A 22,654-nucleotide genomic window follows, 5' to 3' on the forward strand; every position below is an offset into this window, starting at 1 on the left:
ATGACCCAAAGTGAACGCATTCAACAAGAACAAATAGGACACTGTGCATCATCACCAAAGACAACTGCTGAACATGATGATATCCATACAGCCTACACCTACACTCATCCCTTCAATCATGTTCACACTCTTGACCCATCCTCAACAATAAAAATCCAATGGCCTGCTTGACTAAACACAACCACAGAATAAGGTTGTGTATCTCATTTTGTAGATCAAATGTGATTTTAGAAACAAATCATTAAAACACATTTCCTTTCACTGAAAAACCCACTCTTCACAGACAGGTTCAACTTTTATTTCACAGACACGTCTATGACATAAAAAAGGGGGGGAGGAGGGGAAGGAAATGGGCAGGGGAAACAATCACCGCTTAAATACTGTATCACACAATAAGAAATCTTTATGAAGCCCATCCCCATCATGCATTGTCTTGGTCATCTATCCAACCAAGATCCATACTCTCTCTTTGCCAGAGAACAGGCTCTCCATCTCTTTCTGGTTTCCATCCAAACAAGCTTCCCCTGTCACTCGGGTAAAGGGAAAGATCGGTGTTAGAAAAATGGAACACAACACACGCTTGTTCAACTTTGACATCATTTCCCATCTCTCTTTTTTTTTTTTTTTTTTTTTCTTCTTCTTCTTTTCTTTCTTAACAAACATGGGATTATTTACAGAAGAGATACAAAAGACATCGGTGTCGATGTACATTGGTAAAATAAACATGCATTGTATGTTTGTCATGAAGAGATTAACAAGTTGAAAAGAGAGACTCTCTAATCTTGAAGAGGTGGATTGGTACCTCTTGCAGCAATTAACAGAATCGATTCAAATGCAATCCAGTGGACCGAGAGAAGCGATAGAGACCATTCGAAAGAAGCTGAAGCATGGAGGAAATCAACAAAAGCTGAGAGTATTAGAGGTAAAAGGAGGCTCTTTTTTTTTGCTTTATTGATCTCAACCCTAGCCTATTCTATGATCAGGTATTGAAATTACTGATGGAAAATAGCAGCCAGCAATTTCACAGTAAGTCAATCGGGACAGGATGGATAAGTACTCATCGACTTAGGGCAATTCTTGGCAAATGAAAAGATGAAGGAAAGATTTGAGTTGATGTTGACCTCTGGGGTACACGCTATACTTTTACATTTTTTTTTTCGAGACTTTACAATTTCTTGTTTGATAGAGTGAGAGTGCAGAGGTCAAGAATACACTCTTATCCTTATTAGGTGCTTGGATTACGAAATACAAGAATGAACCAGGCATGAGAACGATGGTGGATTTATATGAATTAGGAAGAGGCAAAAAAGTAAGTTGTGAGATCCCTACTGATCTGCAGTTGAATAACCTAAACGAAAAAAAAAGATGCGCATCAAAACAAACTCGACCGACATCACTCGATCCGCCACTGACCCCATCCGATCCCCTACTTCACCCATGACACAATCCCCTCTTTCTTCACCCACGGCTTCCAGACAACCCTCCTTACCACCTCCACCCATCATGCCCGCCAAAACCTACCTACCCGAGCCTCCAAAGAAACCCAAGGCCCGAACCACAGATCGCAGTTCGAGTGGCAACAACCTGTTCAACTTTGAAAAATTAAAGCCAAAGATCATGGAAGAAGTCGCCTTGGCCAACCAAAACGCAAACAACCTCATCAATTCACTCAAGCTGATCAATACGTCCGAGGATCGTTGGGAGATTGATCTGCAGTACGACAGACGGGTGCAAGAGTGTCGGGAGCGATGTGAAGAAAGTCGAAAGAAGATTGTGCGCTATGCGAGGTTGATTGAGGATGAGGAGTGGATCGGTACACTGCTGGCAGCCAATGAGGATTTGTTGAAGGCCCTGGATATGTACGACATCATGTTGACAGGTGAAATACCTGCTGCCTGGAGAGAAGGCACGACCAAGTTGATCCGATCCCCTCCTCCTCCTCCACCACCCATCAAGACCAGTCCTCCACCATTACAAATCGAGTTTTCAAATCTAAATCTAAACAAGGAAGAAGAACTGGACCCCTTTGCAGATCCAACCACGCCCATTGAAGAAATAAACGCTCGTTAAATTATTAAATAAACAACCTACTTTAATCAACCTTGTCTTTTTCATTCGATTTTTTCTTATGATCTTACAGCCTTGTTTTCTTGTACGTGCATCACCCTTTTTGTTATCAATTGGATGCAACAAAAAGAGAGATCGGTAAAGACTTTATAAATAATCGATTTTCTTTGCCACATCAAAAAAATACACACACTCTTTTCTTTTAAAAACGGATGATAAAGACCGTAGAAAATCATTGACTTTGTATTGGACTCATTCTAATCATGGTTGCAAAGCATCATTCCTCTTTAAAACAACATAAACTAGGAGGGAGTATAAAAAATACCCTTTTCATACAAGACAGTCTAGGTCCTTCATCACTCTATCAAGCAAAATCTCTCCATTACCTTGATCCTGTGAGCACGTCTGCTGGGTGTTGCTGAAGCACGTTCTTTGTTCACACCATCGATCCTTCTTCGGTTTGATCACTGTCCTTGGCCATCTGGTCGGATGCCAACAGCGCACTCGATTCGATCTTTTGTTCTTGATGGGGGGTACTGAAACCTTCCGGCATGTTCCAAGACGATGCTGACTCAAACAATCGATAGGTTCTGAAAAGGGACGTAAGCTCATCAAATGGTATTTTTTGTTTATCATTTCAATCATTTTTTACATATTCTCCCCCCTTCTTTTTTCTTATTCCGTACTTTGACCATCCGTCACTCTTTCTTTCTGATCTTCTCTGGATGTACTCTACCACACTGAATCGATCCTTCATCTGGTTCGAATCATTCTTATTTCTTTCTCTCGTGCACGGAACCTGAATGAACGTGTATTTCAGTCTCAGATATGGATTGTTTGTAAAATGTTCCCCCTTGAATGTGTTCTATAAAGAAGCCTGTTTCCAAAATTGTTAGAGTAGAAAAAAAAAAAAGTTGTCAGTGGATTGAGTTGCCAAGATCTGATACAGGCTATCTGATCACCCCATGTTTTCCTGGTGGATGTCCAGTTTGTTTGGCTCAAAGGAGGATGTGTTGAACAGAGATCCCCATCAGCGATCATGGATGTGACTGTGGTGAACTAAAGAAACGACTAAAAGAAAGAGAGAGAAGGGGAAAGGGGAGTAGTTATTTATAGATGGTGAAGAAATATGGAAGTTCAACAGGCTTTTACTCCTTGTTATTGGCTCCTATAAGTATAAAAGGTGAGAAGAATGAGAGAGAACATGTGAGTCGTTTATCCTTTTCCTTTTTCATGTTGCTTTCTCTACTAGGCCTCATCTTCATCTCTTCTATTTATGCTGCTGATACAACTCCAGTCACTGACAATAAACAGTTGACAGATTGTAAAAATTATCATACAGACTTTTCAAAGGGTACCGAGGGTTGGGTAGAAATCAGAGGAGCAAAGAACAATTGGCAGATCACCCAAGACGGTCTGAAGCTGATCCTCGTTCCTCCTTCTGCTTATACTCAATTGATAGACAAAGAAACACCCGACAGTAATCACTAAATCATACACACTCACACACACTCACAAACACTCATAGATTTGAAGTATAATGATGCCGAAGGGGACGGTCCTACTTTTAACGCAACCACCCTGATGCATTACGGCCGTTTCTCTGCCACACTCAAATCTGCCAAGACGGGTGGTGCGGTGACTGCGATCATCCTGATTGCGGATGATAAAGATGAAATTGATTTCGAATTGCTTGGAAAAGGACAGGAAGAAGCAGAAGACGTTCAGTAAGGTTTCTTTTCTTGCTCATCCAACCTACTGATCTTTTTAGGTCAAATTACTTTTGGGGTCAGCGCATTGTCTATGGCGAAAATGGGGCTTCTCATAAAATCGAAGGGGGACTTATTTCTGAAGTCTTTCACACCTATACGGTCGATTGGTAAGCAGCAAGAACAGAAGGGATGTTTACACAATGTTGTTTGTAGGAACTTTGACCGGATTCAGTGGTTAGTGGATGGCAACGTGGTCAGAACAAAGACTCGTAATGAGACAAAGGGCGAATATCCTTCTTCACCTGCGTAAGTGTCTACTGGATCTCAACATGGACTGACTCCCTATTTTAGTCGTGTGCAGATTGGTCTTTGGGATGGAAGTGGTGCAAGTGGAACGGCTCAGTGGGCTCATGGACCTATTTCTGTAAGATATCCTCTTTTCTTTTTTTGTATTCGATGCTGATTCATCATTTTCTTCTAGTGGAATCAAACAAAGGATGCGGTCAGTGCTACAATTAAAGAAATCAAGATTGAATGTGATCCAGAATATAATAATGTGATCCATTAACTCGTGTATTAACAACCCTATTTTATTTACTCTGCATTTTAATCCAACGACCGTTTAAAATAAATAGCCACACCGTATTTTGTCTTTCAGAAAGGTCTTTATTGAAAAGAAAACCGATTTTCCTCAAAAATGTTTTAAAATTTATAAAGAATTACTCAAAGGCAAAGTTGCAAGCCCTCTCTCTCCTTTTTTTTCTCTCTCTTTTTTTTTTTTCATACCAATCCATGCAGACAGAAAGATCTATCCAAGATTATTCAAAACCCAATTGGGGACACTTTAGAAGACACACTTCTCAAAAAATCACTCCACTGGTTCATTTTTATGAAAAATCAGCTGCTGTCCAAAAGGACGTCCACCCAAAGGAACCGATCGAAGCGAGCCTTGAAAGGCTAGAGCCACCCAAGGATTCCAGTGGACCGGAAGAAGAGCAAGATGGGGAGGAGGGGCGAGTGACAGAGAAAAAGAAGAGTCAGACCTGTCCGAATCTATCGCTCTGTGCTCCTGATCGTCCACTGCCCCCTTTGCCCACCGAAAGAAAACGACGGATGACACGTGCGATCAGTAAGGGCCAGATGCACTTGAAACGAACCACGACCTGGATCGGTCTGCCCGTTCAAAGATGGCTCGCCTCCCCTCCCCTGCAACACTTGGGTGTCATGATGTCCAAACGATCCCCCTCGGCCGCAGAAAACATCGTACAGACGCAAAGTCAGTGGCCGCCTACAGCATCCGAGACTGGCCAAGAAGAGGATGGGCTGTGTTCTGACAAGGAGTTTGTATATCAAACGAACCATGATCACTGTACATTTATAAGGTAAAAGAGGTGAAAGCATCCGCCTGCTGCTACTCACACGGCCCTGTAGAAATCAGGTCCAAGCACACGACAGCAAAGAACACGCCTTGGACGCTTCCAATAAAAAAGTATTTGTTGCACCCAAACGATTCATGCACTGCCGAGGTAAGCTTCGGGTGGAGTCCATACGCCCTATTAACCAGTAGTGTAGTGATGCAGATCATCAATGTAGGTTCGGATCGTGGTAAGTTGTACAAAAGCAATGTTCAAACATGCACTGATGCTGCTTAGAATGTGAGTATGAATTGTCCCTGTACCACAACGGACAAGAACAATCCACTCAAACAGGCACACTGCACAAGATCGACAAGCACCTGAGTGCCGATCGACCTCAAGCCGAGGCCGTGCGATTGTAGGCAGCCTTCGTCATTTTAAAATTTCAATTGACATCCTTTCTCTAGTGAAATCCAAGAACCCTTCTCCCTGACCTTTGCCGTCGCCGCCCGATACACAAACACACGACTTCGAGACGGACTGGCCAAGATGGGCCTCTGGACCCCCCAGGCCAAACCCCCCGGTCGCAAACACCTCTCTCCCGCCGGCTTTTCCGTCCTCACGTTCGAAAGCAAGCAGGACACCCAGCATCACGGCATCACCCGGTTCAAGTTGACCAAGGCCGATGAGCAGCGCAAGACGTTTTCGACCTGGTTTCATGTCGAGCTCGTGGTGGACATGAAGGTGATCGAGGCCCTCCCCGACACGGTCCAAAAGTTCCCGTGGGCTTCGACCCTGACAGACCCTATCGCATGTCAAGACCAACCGGATCCCATCCTTCAGGACCCGGCGCAAGTCCAACTCTCTCAGCAGCATTGTGTGGCGGGTGATTATCTGACGCTGTATACCCGAGGCATCGCGCATCCGGTAAGAAAATCCTTTTTTGCATCGCTTGTTTTTTGTAACCTTCTGAAAAAAGGCATGGAAACGATACTGGGCCTCGTTGGAAGGCACACGGTTGATGCTGTATGATTTCACATACAAGGTAACCCGGCATGGGATGATTTGATGGCAGCTAACTCTTTCTAAAGACGACCCGAGAGCCACTGAGCACGATATCGTTGATGCCCTTACGATGGGTGAGTAAGCCTTCTTTGGATGATTGTGAACAGGTCGGCATCGCAAGAAAGATGGGCGTCATGCTGCAGTTTGATCGATTGAAAGCAATCTTTAGTGAAGACGTTCATTTCGATGACGGTGAGCATTTGAATGGAAAAGCGTTCTTTTATTGTGATGATGAAATCAATGCCACTCACTGGCGTCGGGCGTTGACCGCTCATGTCGCAAGTACAGTCAAGTCAGATGAAAATGAAGGGGGGGTCGATTTACGTTTCTTGTGGTAAAAGGAAAAGCAAAAAATTAATTGAATAAAACCCGTATAATTTATTACTTTTTTTTTTTTTTTTTTTTTTTGAAAGAGACGGGGTATGCTTTCTATAAGTTATCTTCTATTTACTACATAGTTTTATTTACAAGGAAGAATAAAAGAATTAAATATTATTTTTTAAAATCAGTTATCAGAGATTCTATAGCGTCAATCGTACCAAAGATAAGACCCACGATGCCCAGCAGGACGATCAGACCACACCACGCAAGTTCATAAATCGGCTTATTGCGAAATCCAGTCAATCGGATGTAGAACACGATAGGGAAAATGAAGATCAAGGCACAGTTAGCAAAGGCACCGATCAAGGCCATCAGGTCATCAAAATGAGGAACCACAGCGCCAATCACTCCAACGACCACCATCACCAGGATACGGATGGTAGCACGGATCAAGAATTCGTTGATCTTTCCAAACCGCTTTACTGTCACGTTCAACATTTCTTCCACGTCCAGTGCAAAAGAAGTCAGCAGGATAGGCGAGGCGGTCAAGACGTGCAGGGTCATGATGACGATCGCAATGATTTTGGGCACACCGTCCGAGATGGAGCTATAGATGGGCGATTGGGCTTGATCGCCATAGATGTAATAACCGGGGACAGCCGAGAGGAAATAAAGAACGGCACAGGTACTGAGGCCGCCCGCGACCGCCTTGGGCCACTGACTGGGCTTCTTCATCGAGGCCTCCACATGAGAATAGACCACGTTACCCCCAAAACTGAACGAGATGGTACTGAGCGCGATCGGAAACTTGTTCCAGATCACCGCGTCATGATGCGCAGGCGCGATGTGCTGCAGATCGATACAGGAAACGACGAGCACGATCAACACCACGATCACGGTCGCCAGAGCCCCACAGGCACTCATCCAGGCCACTTCTTTCATCGACTTGACCAAAATGAAGGGCACCGCGACAATCGCACAGCTGATGATGCCCCACTTGACATTGCCGAGTTCGCCCGACGTGCCCTTGCAGAGTTCGTTCAGGTTGCTTCCCGCAAGGACGGTGTAGAGCACAGGCGCACCGAGCGTGGTCCATGAACTAAAGAAAAAGGTGATCCAGCCACCGATCATACCAAAGCATTCGGTTGCGACCTCTTTATAGGATATCAAACGTCGTTTTCCATTCGCATAGAGACATCGAATAAGAATAATACCCGTATACTATATATCAATCAGTCTTCAACACTCCCTTTCGTAGAAAAAAACGCTTACGATTGACATTGACCAGGCTAGAAAAATAATCAAGATGCCGATCCATCCACCTAAACGAAGTGCGTAGGGAAGACCAAGGGTACCCGTGCCGGCAACCACACAAACCACATTAAAATACGCAAGGAAAGATGAACCGGCATGTTCACGATTCACATCCACAATGCCATGTCTATTGTACTCCAATTCAACCTCTACATGAATGGGTTGATGTGTGTTTTGAATTCAATCGTATGTCTATTTTACCACTGTAGGCATCCTCTCTCTCCTGGAGGTCTCCTCCCTTTTGATCCATCTCAATGGACTCTTTTGACATGATGAATAAGGTTTCAAATGTAAAAAAAAAAAATAAAAAGGAAAAAAAAAAAAAAAAACGGAGAATTTTTTTTTCGGCTCAAGATACTTTTATAAAGACTATTTTTTTTTTGTTATTTCATACTTTTTAGAGCTCTTAGTTTCATTTATGAAATGGGTTATTAATCCAATCATTCAAAAGAAAGGATCCATTTTTAGAAACCATGCCGTACAAAATTTTTTTTTCGTTGGCATACAGAAAAATTAAGGTTTGTACTACTTTCCTGATTTATTCATGGAGTATGAAATGATGGAATGTAACATGGTCGATTCAATACATGAGCTAGACTTGGCTCCCAAAAGCCAATAGAGAATCATACTCGACCTCCTTCGTTTGGAGGTCTGTATTTTTAAAGAATATCTTATTTTGGGGAGCAAATCTATCGAAAGCAATCTCTTCTTGCCAGTGGAGCTTTGGACCATGATTTCAGCAGCGACCTTTTTGTTTTTATCCTTGTAACAATTCAATAAAGTTCAATGGTTCTGGTGTTTGGAATGATGGGATATAGACAGGGAAATAAAGTGCCAGGGAAAAAAAGAAGGATAACGTCATTTTTTATAGCAAATTCTAACCGTTGTTAGCTTAATCAGAAACCTGTGGCTTCAAAGCCTTCAGCAAGGGATATGCCTCGCTCATGTCTGTTGAAATGAGTAAACAGAATGTATGAAATTACGCTATGTTACCTAATTGTACAGATATTTTCTATTTTCACACGATCATCCTCGTCTTATCTAAGGGACGGGCGTAGTTTTTCCTAAAGATATTTACAGATTTCTTACAACCGTGTGAATTATATTCACTATAACAGGCTAAAGATACAAGACTTTGAAATAGTAATGGGCTAAAACAATAGTTACTTTAGACTGAAATAGCAATCATGCAAATATTTAGTTTACAGGCAAATGAATTTACCAGTTAACAAAGTAAATTCAATCTGGAATTCCTATTACTTATTGCGCAGCCAAAAAGAAGGAGGTTGAAGTGCTTTAATAGAGCGTCTGACTACAATCAACCATGGCTGCTGACTTAATTATCAGTTGAAGTTAATGGCTGTTGCTTATAAGGAAATTGAATCCATTAGTTCTTTCAACTTTTGAATAAATATGTATTCTATAAAGGTCTTAGCCTTTTGATATGACATTTTGTAGTCTACTATTTTTATATTAAAACACACCCAATGATGACATAATTCTCTTACACTTGAGCCAAGTGTGAAAGAAACAGACAGATTCATAAAACTGTTTTTATGACCAAGTTGTATATTTTGTTACAAACGTCATCTTTTTTTTTTTTCCTTCCTTCTATACTTTAAATGTCTTGCTTTTAGACATCGAAAATGTAGATATAGAATGTGAGTCTATCGCAACCCAAGATTATTGAGAATATCGCTCTATATGATGCTCATCCTTTTCAATTTCACTGTCAGTCTCGCTTAAACATTTACGATTTAAAGGATGTGGCCAATATAATTAATTTTACCGCTCGTTCTTGAGCTTGGTGCTATTCATTTTAAATATGATAAATACATTTAAACTTTATAGGATTTTTTAAGCAAGCAAACAATGTGAAATATATTAATTTGATTCCTTTTGTAATAAATATATGAACAAGAAACTTATGATGGGTAGAAGGAATAATAAAAAAAATTATTAAACTAAATTGTTACTTGAACATAATTGGATAAAGATCACAATGACTCATTTGCCAATCAAAAGAATGAAGAAGCATTACACAAACTGTTGCATTTTTACTGAGTCCAAAAGTAGCTCTGTATTCTGCTCTTACCAAAATAGGAAAGTAGATTGTTGTAGAAAAATAAAATGGTTTTATAGGCTGCTGGATGGTAAAAGTAAAAAAAAAAAAAAAAAAAAAAAAAAAAAACTATAACAATTTGGTAATACAAGCGCTAAATTACCTTCAGGAGCAAAAGCAGGCCGCCTTTTCTCTTTCAAGTACAGGAAAGGCTATAAACATCTTGGATAAAGTGGAAATACATAAGCAGGTATTCAGGACATGGTTTGCTCATACAAATTTAACTGGTTTTTTCATGCATGCTCTCAGTTTAAATTTGCGAATAATCTTATAAAATAGTGAGTCTAGATGAATAAACGCACTGTATCTACTTTATTAGCTTTGTGGTAGTGAAATCGTTCTAAAGATAGATATATTCAATATAAGCTAAGTATAATCCGTGGAAAAATGTTGTTCGAATAGACTGCTTCTTGAGAGCTATCTGAAGCCTTCATCGTGAAGCATATTATTTTTCAAGCCAGGTTTTACATGGATAGATTGCGATAAAATACCAAGAATACCACTAAAATTACAAAAATAAATATTTTATAAGTTTTATTTATAAATCATTCATAATATTTTGAAACTCTGTCTTGAAAAGAAGCGGTTGCATTATTGTGTGGGTAAGGTACCTTTGGCACTTCTTTTCCTAAAAATTGACAAAGTCTACCCCATCCTTCGCCTAATTCCATCACAAGCAATCTATCAGAAGGTACATGTCTCTTTACCTCCTCAATATGGTCAGTAAATAACTTTTGAACCAGTTTTTCATCTTTCATCTTTTCTTCATCAGCAAGGATACCACCCAAAGCAACTTTGATGGCCATGTCTAATACTTCTTTTGATCTTTCGGATTTTATTTCTTTGCATCGTTGCGACATGGGAGCAATTGTTTTGCATACCGACGCATACCAACTTTCAGGCGTGCGTACTGTCAAGAGTACCTTGGCATCTGGATACTTGACTATCAATTCTTTGTAAAAGGTACAGGTTGGCCAGTCAACAGCTGCATCAAAACCGTCGTAAGACTTGTCCCAATCAATTGCTTCTGAATTTCTAAGAGCTTCTTCAAAAGACTTGAAATCAAGGTTTTCGTTTTCGAAGAAACAGATCATGTGATGTGTATTGTATCTAGAACAGATGAAATAAATAACTGACTCAAACCCAAAGGAAATTCTATTCTATTACCCTAATATATCTAATGCCTCACGCAAGCTATCTGTACCTGTTCGTCCAAATCCTGCGCCAATTACTTGTAAAGGAGCCATATTGGTGTTTTATGAAAGTGAGAAAATAATAAAACTTTTTTTTTTCCACTGGAGCCTTTTTATAGAGATTCAATTGAACGTCGTTCAAGTACGTGTTTGTGTTTTGCTAGCATTGAAGATCATAAAATAAACACAGACTAGCATCATTTATGTTACACAATTAAAATAAAAGTGAGTCACTAGGCAGCAAGGTAAAGTCTCTTTAGCTGAGCATTTTGTTTATCCATATTCGCATGAAAGTGTGCATACTACACAGAGTTTTTGAAACAGTTTTGCAACACTACAGAATAAACAATGTATCATCCAATAGAGGTCATATCCTAACTTTTTCAAAACGGAAAGTCGGTTAAGTGCTCCGGGCTAACGAGAGAAAGGCCATAGTGGGATTGTTTATGTGCATATGCCACTTTTTGGATCCTCGAATTTCAATGTTGCATTTATGTTCTTCTAATAGTCCAAATAGTATTCTTAGAGCAAAAACCTCACAAATTAAGATGAAAATTATAAACGGCAATAGATAAAAATCTTTTATTAATAGTTCTATTCACTATATTTCCAGAAATGTATGATACAGTCTTCTGCATAAGAAATTTTCAATTCAATCCAGTTTATACAGCAAATGTCGAAGACGAATATTGTCAACTGTGCAAATTACCAGAAACAGGGCAGCATATGCTCTTTACGTGCATCCAAAAATAAGTCTTGTGGAAAGCAGCTTTCAAGAAATACTTGCCAAGTCCTAAATATCTTCACTCCAAGTTTTCAATTGTCACGTTTTATATTATCACAACAAGTTTACAATATATGTTTTTTTTATCACATTCATCCAATTTGCATGGAAAGCTCTGGTAACAATTCTTTGAAGATGCCTCTGTCTTGGACGAGGTTGTCATCAATCAAACCCAGAAAGAATGATTGGAACTATCTGCTTACAATTTTCTATGTTAATATCTCTTGTATCTATGTGACAAATCACCGTCTCATACACTTGCAACTTGGAAATTAACCATTCTAAAGAGCTGAACATATAACACCAATTGATGGTAATTTTATGATAATACATGATGCTTAGTGCTCAATATTGTGGGGGTTCTGAAGCATATATTTTGAGTTAATCCAAATGATGTATAAAAGAATTCACCACGTATTTCGCAATATGGCGCCTTGTATTACAGTGTATAAAGTAATACATAAAAAACTTAATAGATTGCCTCTCTTACTTTTAACCCTGCAGCTTTTACAATGTACGAAACTCATTTTATGAATAAGCAAAAAAACTAGTATGGTTGAAAGTGAGAGTAGTCTGAAAGATTTATAGTTCTCTTTTATCAACTTAATAATTGCTTGTGATGAGTATGCTGAGCGCAGGCTTAAGAGAAAGTATGTACTCTAGATTCGCATTAAAGGAGCGTTCTTTTCCGTATTAATAAACACAAAAATAACTTTGTACTAATATTCACTAGTTTAGTTTTATTGCCCTCAGAACTATGAAAAAATCTCACAGAATTCTAAATAGGTACTTATTTGCATTGAACAATAAAAGTGTCTAGTATTTATATCGGATAAAGTCTTCCCTCCTTTTCCTTTATTCCTAATTAGCACTGCAAACTCACATACTAAGACTCTCTAAAGCATTAATCCTCGGTAAGTCCAATAAAACATTACAATATCCTTAGAAAAACTAAATCACACTGCTAAAGAAATATTCTATAACGGTATTAAGCATATCATATCACTGCACGGTTCATTTTGACTTTTTTTATGCAGATTTGTTACTGTGTAATTATTTGAGGACCCTTAAATATATAATCTTATTAGGTAAATACTGAATTGAGATACAAAACAACAGCTATATAGTATACTTTGTTTATAAATGATATCACTTGAATAACTTACAGCAAGTTTTTCAATAAAGAGTGTAATTAACCTTTTTTAATAGATTATCCTGTAATGTTCCTTGCGAAACAAACAGATCTCTAAACACTATCAGTTCACATTGTAACCCAAATCGCATTTTCTGATTTGTAATGTTGACATAAAATATTAATGGCCGGATACACAATAGTCCATTTAACAGCAAGCATGGCTCAATTGCTTTAAAACAAGGAATGGCAAAATACAGGAATATGCTTCTATAGGCTATAGCCACACCAAATAAATTTTGGGAAATAAAATTTTGAAAAGATATGGCATGTAAGTTCAAGACCAATTAATACGTGTATACCTAAGTTTGGGATTTCAAGTTTTGAGAAAAGGAAGGTTCAGATGTTTATTTTAATAATGTATATATAAAATCATTTTCACTATTCTGATATGCCGCTTTTAGCTTTGATAACTGCTTCACATTGCTTTTTCATGCTTCGAACTAATCGGTCGGCAAAATCATCATCCAGTCTTGCCTATCCTTCTTGTAGTGCCTCCTTCAATTGCTTCAGTTTTTTGTTGAAAACCTTTCCCTCTCAATTCGCCTTTCAAGAGCATTCCAAACATGCTCAATGGGACTCAAATCAGGGATTTGAGCAGTCCAGTACTCAAAACCCTCTAATTTGGTGGGTCTCCTTCCATCATCGAGCATAACCACCTCTATGACAGGAAGCTCCATCCTCTTGGAAGATAAAATCCCTCTCCTGATGCAACATGATATTTGTAAACCAAGGATGGAACCTATTGGCCAAAATATTGATATATGTTTCTTAGTCTACGGAGCTGGTATCAATAATTTCTAAAGGTCCGAAACCTCCTCCCCAAGAGCATCCCCAAACCATAGTACCACCTCTACCCCCACTTAACTGTGGATATTATATTTCTTTCGTCATAACGCCCTCCTTCCTGCACACTCTTTTGCTGCGATTACTACTTTCTACACAAAAGTGCGATTCATCAAACTGGACAACATTTCTCCATTGGTCTTTGGTTCAATTGATGTGCTCCTTCGTCCAGTGAAGCCTACTTTTGCGGTGTCTTGCAGTCAATCTAGGCTTATGAGCTGCTCTGTATGATTTGAAGTCAAGTCGATCGACATACGATCGAAGAGTTTCTATGCTAACAAGAACATCTAGCTTTGCTAATTCCATATTTATTTCTTTATAAGAGGCAAAAGAATCCTCTGTGATTATCCTCTCTGGTTATTCTCTTCAAGCGTCTTTCAGTTCTTTCATTTATTTTCAGTGGTCGTCTATTTTGCTTGTGAGGTAAAGGGCTGCCATAACCATTAATCCCTGCTTTAGTAAGTAATTGTTATATAAAAACCTAAAAAAGGCGTTTTTTTTTTTTTTTTTTTTTTTTTTTTTTTTTTTTTTTTTTGGCTTGCTTTGCAAAATAACTAACAATATGTAAAAAAAGCAATTTAACGACGTATCATCATCAAAGCTCACTAGCTAGCAGTTATGCATCAACTTACTTTGCACTTTGCAAACTTTCAATTTTTTTTCTCTGTTAATGGCTGTGAATGTTTAGATATATCCCCGCTAAACAATACTTGTTACACTCACTCACATCTAGAAAAGCTACTGACAAAATGTGTTCAACTCCTAGACCTTTTTTTGCTATTCATATTCTTTCCAATATTTGTCATAACTCATTTAGCATGTTGCTGAAGAGGACGACTTTTTTAGGTTCCTTAATATATATTGCTCATTTTTATTTCTCAACCGTTTCAATTCGCAATTGTCTCTTGCCAAAACTATTTTTGAATAATGCAGTGCAGGATATAAAAACATGCAAACAATAGTGCTAGGTGCATTAAGGTCTCATAAGGATGAGCATTAGATTTTACTCAAGTCTAGTGAAGCAAATGCTAAGTAGTTATCGGCGGTTGGTGAGAGCCTACTGAATTTTCAATTTTTAATGATCATACACTAAATGTGCATATCTTGTATGCTCAAAAAATAAAAATGGCTTTTAGGAGCAATGTCATGTTGAAATTAATCTTTCACTTTTGTAATGAAATTTTATTAGGTACAGATAAATAGTGTTTTATATGAAAGAAATGTTAGAACAGCTAGATAGGGTGCTGCAATCAAGATGCTTTTTTAAACTAAACCTAAACTGTCCAGACCAGTTTAACTTCAATAAAGAGTTAAAAATTTCCTTTAGGATCAAGTGAATAAATAAGCAAGGCAGTATAAATGAATGAACGGGGTCAATATTTTGTCGGCTTAATTGAAAAAAGAAGAATCCGTGTGGATATTGAAGAGAAAAGATAATTAAAATAGTTACACCCCTAAGCTTCAACAAGCATTGATCTAATCTTATCAGCCGCAACAGCTTCGCCATGAAATCCACTCGAACCTTCCTACTCATCAACCTTCAAATGGCAGAATTAGATTCACAGGTGGTCTCATCTGGCGAATCAAAGAGAATGAATCATGTCTAACAGACAGTTGAATACTTTTCGTTTCCATCACCATCCTCTTCATAGCAGCATGGACTCCCTATCTATCATTGTCGTACACCAAATGGTCAGCATTTCTTTGGCTGTACCAAGGTGTACATTATGTGTCGGGTTCACAACAGCAAACATGACAGGATCAAACTGTATGAACCAAAGAAGCTCATAATATTTTGCGCCATGCAAAAAAGCGTGCTTTGTTGGTTTCTATTGGTTTTTGAATCCATTCCCTAGCTGCTTGCTTGTGGCTTACGTCTATATGAAGGGATCCATGACGGTGCATCCAATCTTTTGAAACCTCTGCATGTATTATCACAATTGAGATAAGTGGCTGTAGCTGTACTTTTTCAAAAAGAAGCATGACGTCTTTCATAAAAAATGATGTAGTGATGTTGAAACATGCAGATTCAAAACATGAAGTCAACGCATGTAAGGTTCAAGTACTCTATCTGTAAAGAGCTTTTTAATTTACAAAAAAGACAATACTAGACTTTTATTATTGTATGTATAGGAAACAATATATTAAAAGTTATAATGGATTTAGTTTTCCAAAGTGAAAGCAAGACCGAGCTTGTGAGCGTTTTCATTGAGACGAGTGGTATCAATGGAAGCACCAAGGTTAACCTTGACACCAGGACGAAGAGATTGAGTGTAACTAAACGAATTATGAGTAAAGAAGGACAGAATGAAATGTATAAAACTTACGCAAGACCGAGGACACCAGAGTTGGAGATCTTGGCCTTAACAAAGGCAGAGGAGTCCAACTTGAGCTTGGCACCGACTTCAAGAGCAACGGCGTTGGAACCCTTAGAGTCCCAAGAGGCCTTACCAGAAGCTTCAAGGTCACTGTTGACACGGTGGTAGTAAGAAGCAGCATATTGGCTCAAGTTGTTGGTGGCGTGAACAGCAACACCATATTCAAGAGCAGAGTAGCCAAGAGCGGCATTGTAACGACCAATCTGCAGATGACATATTTTAGTTTACAAAATGATCAGTCATACTTTTTTTTATTTACCTTGCCATCCAAAACATTGTAGGCTACTTCAGCACCAGCAAGGAAACCATTTTGACCAAAGACAGAGTTAACACTAAAGTTGGTCTACCACAAGCGTTAGGCTCCTTTTCTTTAAATTTCCCCTTTTTTCTCTTTACCTTGAAGACATCGAGGGTAGCAACAGTGTGAACATTGGGCTTCTTGTAGGTAGCGTTGATCTTGGCAGCCTTTTCATTAACGGAAGGAAGGAGAGAAGTTAAGAGTTCGAGCTTGAGCCCCTCTATTGTTTCCTGTTAACAACCTAACGTTCTCTTTCACTACAATAAAACTTACTGGCAAGGTTGTTTTCCAACTCAATCTTTCCGTTCAAATGGTTGGAAGTAGTCCAGGCTTCAGTGAATGTAAGACCGTTCTTCTTGTCAGCATACTTGGTTTCAAGATCACCAACAATGGTACCGCTCTTGTTATCACGTTGACCATTTACCTTGAAGGTCTATAGACAACAAGTCAGAATTCGCGTGTTTGTGTAAATATTTTTCGAACTTACAACACCGTTAGGAGCAGTGGTCTTGACTTCGAGCTTGACACCACCAACAGGGTAGTCCTTGGACAAAAGGTCCTTGGCAGACTTGCCGATATCATTGAAAGCAACTGAAATAGAAAAAAAAGGTGAACATTCTACGCCTTTTTTACATTAGACAAAACTTACCAGGAACAGACATCTTTTGGTGTAGATTATAAAAGAAAAAGTTTAGTTATTGGTTCTAGAACGGGAAAATACTGTGAAAAGGTCGACTGGTTTTGTTACCTTTTAAAATAAGTTTCTTAAAGTAGAATAAAAAAAAAAACCATTGTGAGCAGGGGCAAAAATCCAGCGGACAATCAAACGAGCATGGGTTTAAAACTTTGGGGAAGAGTCATGGATCATGAAGTGTCTTTCAGGCCAGGTGCCTTTTACCCCATTTATTGTCATTGTTTCTTTTGTGTCCAAGAATAAGCACAATGATGTATTAAGGATTGTGATGAATACATTTGGTCTTTTAAATTGCAGTATGTGTTTTTCATATTACACTATTTTATGCGGCAATCGCGTCATTTATAGATTTAATAAAGCAATATTGGATCTTACAAGAATATAAAAAAATTAGGAAAAGTGTATAACGAATGCTATTTATTGATAAATAATGTTACAAGTCTAATGCTTAAGTTTCTTTTGCTTGGTAATGGCTGCTCTAAGTTGCTTTTGCTTTTCAAACAAACTACGTTTTGATTTTGAAACAACGGATTGTTTGTGTGCAATCATCATAAAGTTCTTATTTCTAGCCTTTTCACGGTTAGTCGTACTTCCTCTATCCTTCTTGCCCTTATTTGATCCAAACTTCTCACGGCCTTCACGACCTTCTTGAATAGATGCCATTCTTTGTTGATAATCTTGTTTGGTCTTCTTACGAGGTCCAAGAATGGTGGACTCGTTTACTTCGGATTCGTTTTGACCTTCATCGAAACCACGTTTCTTTCCTTGAGCAACCTCAATTTCCTTGTTGGTTCGAAGTTCATTCAGACGAGCAAAATCAGCAGGTGTCAAGATACGTGTAGTAGCCAACTTGAGTTTGGCTTCTTGCTTGACCTTCTCTTCTGCTTCACGAGCTCTAACAGCTTCCAGCAATTTCTGACGCTGTTCATCAGTGATCTCTGAGCGATCCTCTGCTTCTTGCATCTTCTTCAATTGACGTTTACCAATACGACGAGCCTTGATAATTTCACCATTTTCTCCAAGTTTGTATTGCACCTTCTTTTTCTTTTCATCTTCTTCCTTGTCTTCTTCCTTGTTATCCTCCTTTTCATCATCATCCAAAGCAACATTAACAAAGTCTTCATCATCACTTGGAAGGTTAATCCAGCCTTCTTCGTCGCTTTCTTCTTCTGAATCTTCCTCGACTTCCCACTCTGCCCAATCATCTTCTTTGGCTTCTTGATCAAGAAGTTCAAGTCCATCCAAAGCATCGACATTGTTACCCAATTGACCATATTGAGCAGCTCTGACACTTCCATCCTTCAAACGAATAGAAGCTGACTTGCCACGATCCTTACGCAAGAGCATTTCAGGATTGATCTCACGGAAAAGGGCAATCAAGGAACGTGCGGCCATCAAGACACCCTTATCACGATGCTGCTTGTACTGTGTTAAATCTTGCAACAGGGTAGCATCGATCGCTAACGGTTGTCGAACACAGATTTCACGAATACCATTGATACCGACTGCCATCACTTCGTTAGCCACACGATCTGTCACAAAGTTGTTTGCGATCGCCTTCAGGACAGGCTCGAGTACATCAGGAGGGACCAAGGAGTGAGAGGCTTGAGCGGCACAGACAAGGACCATGGTAACATCACGTTGTGTGGGTTGCAAGTATTTGATCAAGAGTGGATAGAAGCCAAGGATGGTCAGTTGATGAATACCAACCACACGCGAGACAAGGTTCATCTTCATCAATCGTACTTCCCATCGATCTTCCTTGGTGTTGAGTTTGGAATATAATTTTTCGGCAAAACCTTGAGGGTCATTGATAAGGTGGAGAGCAGAGAAATTGAAGTTCTCGGCCTTTTCTTTGGATTTGGATTTTCTCTTGATTTTCTTTTTGGCAGCTTCTAACTTGCGATCTTTTGCCTTGGTCTTTTTGCTGTGTAAGTTGGCCATTTGCATCTTTTTCAAATCGGGAATCTATCACAAACAAGATCAACACTCTATCCTCCCCCTTTATTTCTTTCCCTTACATCATCATCGTCCTCATCTTCTTCATTATGTTCATTACTATTCAAAAAGAATTTAACTGCAGTCACTGAAATCTTTGTCACAGGAGAGAAGCAGGCTTCAGCAATCACATTGACTGTTTTGGCATCGTTCCAAACATTTTTATGATATAAATCAATGCATACATCCACACTCTTTTTAGCAGCAATCGCATTTTCATCACTATTTCCAGTTGTAGCTGATTCCAACATGGTAAACATAAAGGATTGCAGGGTCTTGTTCAATTTGTTATTTTTCACTTTGGCATTTGAATTCTTGATATCATTAACAATGTGACTGTAAAGCATCTCTCTCAGTTGTTTATCTCTACATTTAAATAAGGTAAAGAATAAGGGCAAAAGTCTACACCACCACATGTTAGTCATTATATCCTTTGCCATTTTACATTTCTTATAGTTTACCGAGTGTTATCCAAAATGCCTTTGTTTCTTAAAAGAATAAGTGCTTGCACCAGACTTTTTCTTACTTCAGGATGAAGTGACATGCAGTGTTCTTGTAGTAAATCGACAATTTGTTGAGGGAAATCCTTTGTAATCTCTGTATAGCATTGAGCCACTTGACTAATGAATGTAACCAATTCCGAAAGTTCCTTTGATTCTTCGTCTGGCTTTAAGCAAAAGATAGATAGTGTGGATTGAAAGTGTCGCCACTGCTGAAGGAATTCAGCTTCATAAGACTTGGGATCACGCTTTATCAAGTTTTGAAGTTGAGGCAAGTGAGTAGGCAAAAGTGCAGCTCTGTTACGTTTTCCCATAATGTATAGATCTAGGAAAAAAAAAAAAATAAAGGGCAAATCACTGAATAAATGCAAATAATAAGCCGCAAAAAGATACAAGCAGTCACGGACGTCGAATTAGCAGCCAAACAAATAAATAAGTATAGATAGTATATTTTCCAGCTTGTTATCAATTGCTTTCATTCTTTAAACTGATGCTAATCCCAACAGAAAATTAAGTAGTTTCTTATTATTTTCTTCTACAAAGATCTTCTTTTCCTTTAAACAATATAAAAACAGAGAGTCATACCAAGAATAAAGACTTGAAATATAGTACAACAGGTTGGTTTTGGCGTTTTGAGAAAAATAAATGTCATAAATCTACTATGTATCTATCAGTTCAAGCCAAAGCATTTGTCATTTTCAAAAAATCAAACTGGCGGGTTTGAAAGTCTTATTTTGCCAGTTTTTCATACAAGAATATTGCTTTTTATTGAGAAAAAGACGTTTGTTTGAATAATTTATGTTTAAGACAGTAATTTGTTGTAGCAGTTAACAATTTGACGTTTAGAGTGAATAGAAAAGGCATAAAAATTATCAATAGGTATATTATTTCAAGCTTCGGCGATTCTGCTTGACAAATTTTCCTCAGTTATCAATCTTTGACACCTCAGTTTTTCCTTTACTATAGACTAAGACCGCTCAACAGGATTCGATTCAAGCGAATAAGAGGGTAGGTGCATCATTTTGTAACCCCTACTTTCAATTTTTCAAGCCATTGGCCTGCTTAATGGATTGAATGATCATTCATAGCAATGTTACTTCCCTTTAGGCTTTCATCAAGAAGTTCATTTATAAGTTTGACAAAGTGAACAGTGGCTGTCCTTCCAGTCAACTAGTAAACACAAGAAGATCCTTTTCAGGAGTGATTACACAAGCTCTTTTACCATCTATGTAGCGGCAATACGATTTCATATGTGCCAGAAAAAACAAACAGAAAGATGAATTTGTACATTTCGTATAATTTGGATACAAGAATGACGGTGCAAATGAAGGACTTGGAAAATATGTTTCTGAAAGCAAACATTTTCAAGACAAAACAAAGTTGGTTTTAAATGATAAAAGCCAACTTAATAGTCTAATTAAGACTATATAAGATTTCAGCATTAGAGTGTCTTTTTTGTTAATTCAAGATAAAAAGAAAGCCTTTTTTTTTATTCTTATTACTAGCTTTGCTTCAAGGCCCTCAAGCTTGAGTTATATACCATGCGTCTCTGTGACAATGGACTATACGTGTTAGAACACCTAAAAAACTTTGGGTTTCCAATGAAGATAGCATTCCTTGCTGATCTAAACGAATTGATTGATGTATTATCAATTTTATGCGCACTGTTCTTAGTAACAAACGAAAAATATAATGGTGTATTAATTGAAAAAAGCAAATGGGAAAATTTTCATCAAATTCTTCATGTTGCTCAACATATTGTCTGCCGTGGATACGAGAAGTATTCATGCCGCCCATCACTGAAAGCACTAATTGAAAGAATGATCATATTAATAAAGTTAATTGTTACTGTAACTGATCATTGATTTATGCAGCCGGTCGCGCTGTATATTTGGAAACGACACTTTGTTCTAACTTAAAATGATAGTATGCTCTAACAGGAATCGACAAGTAAAGTTTTGTTTTTCGACATTTTTTTTGTAAACAAGTGGTTTTATTTTCATTTATAAAATGTAATAGGGGTCACGCATCTGAGAGCGGTGTGAACTAAAGGAAACAAAGTGTAAGCAATTAAGAATGCCTATCAAGGTTGAGTCTGCCTCTTTTGAGAGTGGCAGACTGCGACATGGCACTAGTGATCCGTTTTTTTATCAATAAAAGGAAAGCCATCAATGGTAAATCTTCAATAGGCACGCCAGATAACGGAGAGCATACAGCAACTGAGGATCCAGAGATTAGTGTATTTTTCGACACTTATTGTTCAATTACTGACATTTAAATCCTTCAACTGACAATTACCTTTTCTGTAACTGCCAATAATATTTTACCGAAACGACAAAATCCACCGTACTGGTTGTATTAAACAATTGTCAAAAGATTAAGAGCTTCTATTTAAAAAACTTCTTAGTTTTATCATTTCTGTTCTGTCATTTTTTGGTTCTTAAAAATGTTCCTGCAAAAATTGAGAATTTATAAAACGGCGTTAGCGGCACTTGAATAAACGCTTTTTACAAAAAAATTAAAAAATAAAGCAAAGACATATACAAAGAAAAAATAAAGAGTGAAGACATATTGCTTTCTTTCTTCGCTTTATTATTATCAATATGAAAGACTACGTGGAAGAAAACGAGCAATGCTTTTGCCCACCTCTTTGGAGACAAAGAAGATTGTTTATACTTGATATTCTGAGGCAATTTCAAGTTCAATCAGTAAAAAAAAGCTATTCAATGTCATTAAGATTTTTTTTAAATAAAGAAAAACGCCTAGGTTTTGGATTATGGTTGTGGGGAAGCATCAGTTCTTTCGTTCTTGATTC

General features: G+C 38.3%; 8 protein-coding genes across 8 annotated transcripts; 4 read left to right on the forward strand and 4 right to left on the reverse strand.

Annotated features, from left to right (window-relative positions):
- RO3G_13873 (uncharacterized protein) lies at positions 1-171 on the forward strand (the record flags this gene model as incomplete). Its single annotated transcript, XM_067668457.1, has 1 exon — positions 1-171. The coding sequence occupies one exon, from the start codon at positions 1-3 to the stop codon at positions 169-171; it is 171 nt and encodes a 56-aa protein (XP_067524558.1).
- A 1,194-nt stretch (positions 172-1,365) lies between these two features.
- RO3G_13874 (uncharacterized protein) lies at positions 1,366-2,070 on the forward strand (the record flags this gene model as incomplete). The annotated part of the gene is made up of 1 exon (XM_067668458.1): positions 1,366-2,070. One exon carries the CDS (start codon positions 1,366-1,368, stop codon positions 2,068-2,070), a length of 705 nt encoding a protein of 234 aa, XP_067524559.1.
- A 1,113-nt stretch (positions 2,071-3,183) lies between these two features.
- Positions 3,184-4,347, forward strand: RO3G_13875 (uncharacterized protein; the record flags this gene model as incomplete). The annotated part of the gene is made up of 7 exons (XM_067668459.1): positions 3,184-3,250; positions 3,320-3,547; positions 3,596-3,794; positions 3,839-3,946; positions 3,993-4,085; positions 4,131-4,203; positions 4,261-4,347. The coding sequence occupies 7 exons, from the start codon at positions 3,184-3,186 to the stop codon at positions 4,345-4,347; spliced, it is 855 nt and encodes a 284-aa protein (XP_067524560.1).
- A 572-nt stretch (positions 4,348-4,919) lies between these two features.
- Positions 4,920-6,281, forward strand: RO3G_13876 (uncharacterized protein; the record flags this gene model as incomplete). The annotated part of the gene is made up of 5 exons (XM_067668460.1): positions 4,920-5,161; positions 5,211-5,305; positions 5,432-5,552; positions 5,602-6,061; positions 6,210-6,281. 5 exons carry the CDS (start codon positions 4,920-4,922, stop codon positions 6,279-6,281), a joined length of 990 nt encoding a protein of 329 aa, XP_067524561.1.
- A 410-nt stretch (positions 6,282-6,691) lies between these two features.
- RO3G_13877 (uncharacterized protein) lies at positions 6,692-8,105 on the reverse strand (the record flags this gene model as incomplete). The annotated part of the gene is made up of 3 exons (XM_067668461.1): positions 6,692-7,741; positions 7,793-7,983; positions 8,036-8,105. The coding sequence occupies 3 exons, from the start codon at positions 8,103-8,105 to the stop codon at positions 6,692-6,694; spliced, it is 1,311 nt and encodes a 436-aa protein (XP_067524562.1).
- A 2,396-nt stretch (positions 8,106-10,501) lies between these two features.
- On the reverse strand, positions 10,502-11,203 carry RO3G_13878 (uncharacterized protein; the record flags this gene model as incomplete). The annotated part of the gene is made up of 2 exons (XM_067668462.1): positions 10,502-11,066; positions 11,124-11,203. The coding sequence occupies 2 exons, from the start codon at positions 11,201-11,203 to the stop codon at positions 10,502-10,504; spliced, it is 645 nt and encodes a 214-aa protein (XP_067524563.1).
- A 4,930-nt stretch (positions 11,204-16,133) lies between these two features.
- On the reverse strand, positions 16,134-17,309 carry RO3G_13879 (uncharacterized protein; the record flags this gene model as incomplete). The annotated part of the gene is made up of 7 exons (XM_067668463.1): positions 16,134-16,248; positions 16,299-16,552; positions 16,609-16,692; positions 16,746-16,867; positions 16,921-17,080; positions 17,135-17,238; positions 17,297-17,309. 7 exons carry the CDS (start codon positions 17,307-17,309, stop codon positions 16,134-16,136), a joined length of 852 nt encoding a protein of 283 aa, XP_067524564.1.
- A 473-nt stretch (positions 17,310-17,782) lies between these two features.
- RO3G_13880 (uncharacterized protein) lies at positions 17,783-20,153 on the reverse strand (the record flags this gene model as incomplete). Its single annotated transcript, XM_067668464.1, has 3 exons — positions 17,783-19,309; positions 19,363-19,705; positions 19,801-20,153. 3 exons carry the CDS (start codon positions 20,151-20,153, stop codon positions 17,783-17,785), a joined length of 2,223 nt encoding a protein of 740 aa, XP_067524565.1.
- Between the last annotated feature and the right edge of the window lie 2,501 nt (positions 20,154-22,654).

The sequence above is a fragment of the Rhizopus delemar genome, genomic scaffold, assembly GCF_000149305.1.
Source record: "Rhizopus delemar RA 99-880 supercont3.13 genomic scaffold, whole genome shotgun sequence".
Classification (NCBI taxonomy): domain Eukaryota; kingdom Fungi; phylum Mucoromycota; class Mucoromycetes; order Mucorales; family Rhizopodaceae; genus Rhizopus; species Rhizopus delemar.